General features: G+C 48.9%; 1 protein-coding gene across 4 annotated transcripts; it reads left to right on the plus strand.

The window, feature by feature from the left end:
* The first annotated feature begins 4,651 nt into the window (after nt 1-4,651).
* On the plus strand, nt 4,652-7,271 carry PRR30 (proline rich 30). Of its 4 annotated transcripts, none has more exons than XM_054547725.1 (4): nt 4,652-4,832; nt 5,093-5,145; nt 5,422-5,810; nt 6,308-7,271. In XM_054547725.1, the coding sequence occupies exons 3-4, from the start codon at nt 5,787-5,789 to the stop codon at nt 7,202-7,204; spliced, it is 921 nt and encodes a 306-aa protein (XP_054403700.1). In that variant the 5' UTR covers nt 4,652-4,832; nt 5,093-5,145; nt 5,422-5,786; the 3' UTR covers nt 7,205-7,271. The 4 variants fall into 4 exon arrangements, with proteins under 4 accessions (XP_054403700.1, XP_054403701.1, XP_054403698.1 ...); XM_054547726.1 differs by having other exon boundaries at nt 4,652-4,802; XM_054547723.1 differs by having other exon boundaries at nt 5,422-7,271.
* The last annotated feature ends 283 nt before the right edge of the window (nt 7,272-7,554 follow it).

The raw sequence follows: 7,554 nt of genomic DNA on the forward strand, positions 1-7,554 counted from the left end.
TGAAAGAGGGGAAATCACTACTGACCATACATAAATGAGAAGGATTTCAAGCAAATACTATGAACAACAGTATGCCAACAGATAGATAATTTAGATGAAACAATTTCCTAGAGAGACATAAAGTACCAAAACTGACTCAAGAAGATATAAAAAATCTGAAAAGAAATAAAATGAGATCAAATTAGTAACTTTAAAATTCCCCACAAAGAAAAGCCCAGAACCAAATGGCTTCACTGGTGAATTCTACCAAATATTGAAATAATAAAGAATTAATACCAACCCTTCACAAACTCTTCCAACAAATAGGAGAGAACACTTCCAACTCATTCTATAATTGTTCCCTGAAAAAACTGTATATGTAAAGTGACCCCCAAATGCTGAAGGAGCCAAGAAGCCAAAGAAGGCAGACAAATCCAGTTTGTCAGTATAGGGTGATTAATTAGGAGGAACTTACAGATGGAAGCATGGTCTTGGGTGGCTGCAAGACAGGTAGATCTCTGAACCTCAACCCCCCAGAACCAGGGCTTATCTCATGGGGAAAAATACACACATGGTCTGGAAGGAATGTGTAGGTGGCTGAGAAAAGGCTGCAGGTATCACACCCTATAATGGATGCCACAGCATCAAGGGCTGTTTTGGAGGAAAGGCAAAATTTACAATGAATAGGTCTTCCTACATAAAGAGTAATACATCAACTAGACATTTTGGAGTCATTCCCAGACTCAGGGTTAGTCAGAAGTTACATGACAGATTAGCATTTAAAATAAAGTCACTCTTGTCCCCACAATAATGTCAGTTTTACCCTGACACCAAAACCAAAGACCTCACAAGAAAACTACAGACCAATATCCCTTATGAATGTATACACAAAAATCCTAAACAAAACACTAACAAACAGAATCCAGCAACGTATCAAAAGAACTATACACCATGTCCGAGTGGGATTCATACCAGGAATGTAGGGTTGGCTTAACACCCCAAAATCAACTAATGTTATACATTATATTGCTAGAATAAAGGACAACAATTACATAGTTATCTCAACAGATGCAGAAAAAGCTGTTTGACAAAATCCAATACCCCTTAATGATAAAATCATTCAGCAAACTAGGAACAGAAGGGAACTTCCTCAATTTGATGTGAGCCCAAAAGTATCTGAGACAGGTCTCAATCAATTTAGAAAGTTTATTTTGCCAAAGGTTAAGGACATGCTTATGACACAGCCTAGGAGGTCCTAATGACATGTGCCCAAGGTGGTTGGAGTACAGCTTGGTTTTATACATATTAGGAAGACATGAGACATCAATCAATACGTGTAAGATGCATATTGGTTTAATCCAGAAAGTCGAGACAACTTGAAGCGGGGGCTTTCAGGTCATAGGTGGATGAGACAAACAGTTGCATTCTTTTGAGTCGCTTTCTTTTTTTTAGACAGGGTATCACTTTGTCACCCAGGCTGAAGTGCAGTGGCACAATCTTGGCTCACTGCAGCCTCTACCTCCTGGGTTCAAGCAAGCCTCCTGCCTCAGCCCCGCCAAGTAGCTGGGACTACAGATGTGTGCCACCACGCCCGGCTACTTTTTTTGTAAAGACGGGGTTTCACCACATTGACTAGGTTGGTCCCGAGCTCCTGAGCTCAAGCAATCTGCCTGTCTTGGCCTCCCAAAGTGCTAGGAGTATAGGCGTGAGCACGCATGCCCGGCCACTTTTGAATCTCTGATCAGCCTTTCACTGAATATAGAATTTACCTGTGAGAGGGGGCTAAAGGAACAGTCACTTAACCCTTAGTCTGGCTCAGTGAATCTGCATTTTTACATAGACAGTAGGACAGAGGAAGCAAATCAGATATGCATTAGTGTCAGGTGAGCAGAGGGATGATGACTTTGAGTTCTGTCCTTTAGCCTGCACCTGTGAAGATAAGCTATCAATTTACATTGCCAAGGTGAAATTCAACAGAACTGTTTGGCCTACAGGGAATTTCCTTGTGGGCAAACTGTGAAGGAGGTATGTAGCTTTTTACAAAATCTTTTTCTTTTTGAGATGGAGTCTTGCTCTGTTGCCCAGCTTGGAGTGCAGTGGCGCGTTCTCGGCTCACTGCAACCTCCGCCTCCCAGGTTCAAGTGATTCTCCTGCCTCAGCCTCCCGAGTAGCTGGAATTACAGGCTCAAAACACCATGCCTGGCTAATTTTTCTATTTTTTTTTTTATTAGAGATGGAGTTTCACCATGTTGGCCAGGCTGATCTCAAACTCCTGGACTCAAGTGATCCAACTGCCTCAGCCTCCCAAAGTGCTGGGATTATAGCTGTGAGCCACTGCGCCTGGCCACTTTTTAAAAATCGTAGCTATCTTATTTAGGAATAAAATGGGAAGATTTGCCCGATGCAGTTCCCAGCTACTCGGGAAGCTGAGGCAGGAGAATCGCTTGAACCCAGGAGGCTGAGGCTGCAGTGAGCTGAGATCGTGCCACTGCACTCCAGCCTGAGTGACAGAGTGACACTCCGTCTCCAAAAAGAAAAAAAAAAAGCATATATGAAAAAGGCAGCCGAGCATGGTGGCTTGTGCCTGTAATTCCAGCACTCTGGGAGGCCAAGGCAGGCAGATCACTTGAGCTCAGAAGTTCAAGACCAGCCTGGGCAGCATGGCAAGACCCTGTCTCTACAAAAAAATACAAAAATTAGCCAGACATGGTGGCGTGTGCCTGTGGTCCCAGCTATCTGGTGGGGCTGAGGTGGGAGGATGGCTTGAGCCCAGGAGGTCAAGACTGCAGTGAGCCTCGATTGTACCACTGCACTCCAGCCTGGGCAATAGAGTGAGACCCTGTCTCAAAAAAAAAAAAAAAAGAATAGAAAACCCACAGCCGGCTGGGCGTGGTGGCTCATGCCTGTAATCCCAGCACTTTGGGAGGCTGAGGCGGGTGGATCACAAGGTCAGGAGTTTGAGACCAGCCTGGCCATTATGGTGAAACCCTATCTCTACTAAAAATAAAAAAAAATCAGCTGGGCATGGTGGTGCACGCCTGTAATCCCAGCTACTCGGGAGGCTGAGGCAGGAGAATTGCTTGAACCCAGGAGGCAGAGGTTGCAGTGAGCCGAGATTGCGCCACTGCACTCCAGCCTGGGCGACAGAGCGAGACTCCATCCCCCCCAAAAAAAAAAGGTCACTAAAGTTGGTATACAACACCCCACTGCTAAATTTGACTGGCTTTTAAAAAGATAGGCTAAGGATTTGAATATACAATTCTTCAAAGAAGATAAACAAATATCCCGTAGCACATGAAAAGATGCTCAACATCATTAGTCATTAGGAAAATGTAAATAAAAACCACAATATCATACCGTTTCACACTCACTAGGATTGCTAAAATAAAAAAGACAGGCAACAACATGTGTTGGTAAGGATAAAGAAACATTGGAACTCTTATACCTGGCTGATGGGATTGAAAATTGGTACAGCCAACTTGGAAGACAGTGTTTGGTAGTTACTCAAAATGTTAAATATAGATTCACCATGTAACCCAGCAAGTCTGCTTCTATATATCTAAAGATAAATGAAACCATATGTTCACATAAAACTTGTACAACAATGTTCATAGCACTATTCATAATTGCTAAAAAGTAGAAAGAACCATGCCAGGCGCGGTGGCTCACGCCTGTAATCCCAGCACTTCGGGAGGCCGAGGTGGGCGGATCACCTGAGGTTGGGAGTTCGAGACCAGCCTGGCCAACATGGCAAAACTCTATCTCTACTAAAAATACAAAAATTAGCCGGGCATGGTGGCCCACGCCTGTAGTCTCAGCTACTCAGGAGGCTGAGGCAGGAGAATTGCTTGAACCCAGGAGGTGGAGGTTGCAGTGAGCCAAGATTGTGCCACTGCACTCCAGCTTGAGCAACAGAGTGAGAATTCATCTCAAAAAAAAAAAAAAAAGTAGACAGAACCAAAATGTCCATCAATTAATGAATGGATAAACAAAATATGGCATATCCACACAAAGGAATATTATCTGGCAATAAAAAGGAATAAAGCAATGACACATGCTACAACATGAATGAAGCTTGCAAACATGCTAAGTAAAAGAAGTCAGATACAAAAGACCATATATTGTATAATTCCACTTATATGAAATGTCTAGAATATGCAAACCTATAGAAACAGAGTAGATTGGTGGTTTCCAGAGGCTGGGGGAAGAGTGGGGACCAACTGCTAATGGGTACAGGATTTATTTTTGGGGGGACAAAAATGTTCTAAAACTAGATTGTGGAGATGGTTCTACAACCCTGTGAATATACTAGAAGACATCGAATGGTACACTTTAAATGGGTAGATTGTATGGTATGTGAATTATATCCCAATAAATCGGTTAAGAAAATAGTTATTAAAACATATAATAGGTATATCCCAAGGGAGAGAAAGGTGTGGTGCATGAGCTTAGCCCAGACAGGCTGTGTTAGTGGGGAGAGCGATGGATGAAGGAGCTGTAAAGTGTATAGGCCAAGAGTAGAGGTGGGGGCTGGGTCTTGAAGGAGAAACTGAGTGCACTGAAGAATTTTGCCTGCTTCACAGGGTTATCAAGGGCCAGCCTTTGGATGATTTCTTCAAGAAGGTCCCAGAGCCTCGAGGAGGAGATTCTGTGATGTCAGCACCTGACCTTTGTGACATAGGCACATGCTGCCAGGGAGAACTGAACTCAGGGAATGGGGCCCCCAGCTCCCACTGGGGGCGGCGACCCTGGCGCCACCCCTTAGACAAAGTCCCAGTCTCCCAGAGGCTTTTACCAGCTGGCCCCATTCCTTCTGCTGCTGGGTATAATAAGGCATCTCTGTCTGGGCCAGGGTGAGCTAGAGGACATCAGCACTAGGGGCAATAAGGGGTCAGAGGAACCAGAGTGGCAGGACACTGGGATGCTTGCAGAACCCCCGAGTCAGGATTAGGAGAATAAAAACCTGTACCACAGCCCTCTGCCTGGCTAAAGGAGGACTGAGGGCAAAACTCAGGGCTCAGACAGAAACCTGGGTCAGAGTGCATTTAGTGTTAGACGCTGGGGACAGAGAAAGGTGTATCTACCATTTGGTGACTCTGCTCCTCTCTCCCAGGTCCTCTCAACGCTGAAGTGCCCGTGAAACACAGCCCAGAGGAATTCTCATTGGTAAGAGCGCTCAGCACCAGAACACCCTTAATTCCTGTTCCCAACTCAGCTCTTATCCCCCAAACCCGTCCTCCAACTCCATCCTACCCTCCCTTCCTCCTTATTCCTCTCCTCCCCACTTCTCATCTTCCCTGGAGCATTTTGCCAGTTCTTTTGATCCCAAAGGTGACGTGGATTTAAAGTCTTGGTGAGTTCAGCTTGGAACTGGGGACATGAGGCAGAGCCAGAAACGGACCAATTCTCCCAATGTCTTGGGTTCTCTCTTTTTCTCTCCAGGTCCTATGGGCTTTGTCTTCCTCACTGCCCCGCCCAGATAATCGCTGTTGCCCCTCCACTCCCAAGAGGCAGCTGTGATTCTCCATCCCCACACATCCCTCATCAATGGTTGACTGCAAAGAAGTGAGAAGCCAAGCTTAGGTTCATGCTCATGCCTGAACACCCAGAGAGCCTGGTGCTGGAGGGCTGGGTGTCCCCTTGTCCTGCCACCAGCACCTGCGCCCACACCAGGCTGGAGCCACGCTCTGCACACAGAAGGTGGCCTTGATTTCTCAGGCACAGCTGACCTCAGAGATACTGGTCCTGACTCTGCCAGGTCTCTCATCCCTAGTCTTGTTGCCCCAGTTCCTTCTGGATTCAAGGCGATGTTGCCTCAAAACAAGGACCAGGTGCTGCCACAGACCTCAGTGCTCCCTGGGCACCCCACTTGGGGCTTCTCACAGCGTGTGGACTCCTCTCCTCACAACCTGCAGCCTCTCTCTCCCCATCAGTCCCTCCCTCCCTCTCACCCACCATTCTCTTCCATCGTCCCTCCCCATCGTCCCTCCTCCCCTCCACCAGCATCCCCCTCTCCTGGCTTCCAATTCGGCTCTTGTGACTCAAATTCTGACTTTGCTCCACGTCCCTATTCTCCCTCTTTCCCAAGTTTCCCCACTTTCTTTCACCAGAACTACCTCTCTCTCCCCCATCCACGTGCATCCTCTCCCTCCAACCACTGGCTGTACCCCTCTCCCCTTCTGACTCCTTCCTTTTCTCCCTCCCAGCCTCAGAACTCCTCACTTCCCCACTCACCTTGCCAGTCCCCTTCCCACCCCGAGGACCTGCATAGCTCCACACTCACTTCCCCAGGCCCCAGCCCACCTTCTCATAGGCTCCACTCTAACAGGCAGACATGGCGCTGGCATCAGTACAGGGACATCAGGTCCGGGTCCCCTGGCATGGTGGAGAGATGCGTGCCAAGCGAGAAGGATCCTGCACAGTTCAGGGACCCAGGGGCCCTGGCCCAGGCCCTGGTGGTCCAGCTGGGGCACCGCCGCATCGCACACGACCTGCGGCTACTGCTTTTGCAGCACCTGTGGCTAGGCAGAACCGGCCAGGCCCCAGTCGTGGAGTATCCTATATGCCTGGTGTGCCTCCGGCCCCGCAGCCCCTCCTGCCCCCTCCCCAGGCACAGGACAGGACCCCGGCTGCTTGCTTTCCCTCAACTACTGCCCTGTGTGCAGGGCCAGGAATCTGGGCCACTCCGGATAGGCATCGGCTTCGGCCTCCGCCTGCCTCAGGGCCAGGCCAGGGCCTTGCATTTGCTGCCCGAAAAAAGGCCGAAGGAAGTAGGGCATCAGGGCAAGGCTACTCAGGCCTGTGGGCATCAATCGCCAGCATCTCAGCCTCCAGCAGCTCAGGCCCAGGCCGACCCAGTCCAAGGCACACCCTCCCAGACCAGGAGCTTCAGGTCTGCAGGCCTTCAATCACCAAACTCCCCGCAATGTTTCCCCGGGCCTCCACCTCGGGCACCAAAACAGGCCACTACCTCCCTGAAGCCCAGGCCTTGCTCTGCCCCAAAGAGGCCAGTTTCTCTGGAGCTCATTCTCCAAAAGTCGTCAGTCTAGTTCCAGAGCCACGGAGGCCCCCTGGAACATCCCCTCCAAACCCAACCCTCCCAACCAGGCCCCAGATCTCAGGGAGTCCCCGAGACACCCTGAAGGGCTGGCTGGCCGGAGGTCAGGCGTGTGCTCCTGCTCTGAATCCTGGGAGCCCCTTGTGGAGTCTGCTGTCTCCGGGCTGAAGAGGACCAAGGGCACCAAGGCCCCATTCAGCCTTCTGTGTATCTAATAAAGTCTGACCCTGTGAAACTTGTGTTTGTGTCCTGCTGAGTCCACAGAATAGGTGGCTGTAACTACAGGGGTGCCAGTCCCCAACAAGACCCTTGGTGGCAGGGAGGGGGTGGTTCATGCCTATAATCCCAACACACTGGAAGACTGAGGTAGGAGGATCACTTGAAGCCAGGAGTTTGAGACCAGCCTGGGCAACATAGCAAGACCCTGTCTCTCCAAAAATAAAAACATAAAAAAATTAGCTGAGTATGGTGGGGCGTGCCCATACTACCAGCTACTCAAGAGGCTGAAGTGGGAGGAT

Source organism: Pongo abelii, chromosome 12 (genome assembly GCF_028885655.2).
Source record: "Pongo abelii isolate AG06213 chromosome 12, NHGRI_mPonAbe1-v2.0_pri, whole genome shotgun sequence".
NCBI lineage: Eukaryota > Metazoa > Chordata > Mammalia > Primates > Hominidae > Pongo > Pongo abelii.

Coding starts and splice junctions, on each gene's coding strand:
- PRR30 (XM_054547723.1), top strand. CDS start 5,787: ATGTTGCCTCAAAACAAGGACCAGGTGCTGCCACAGACCTCAGTGCTC.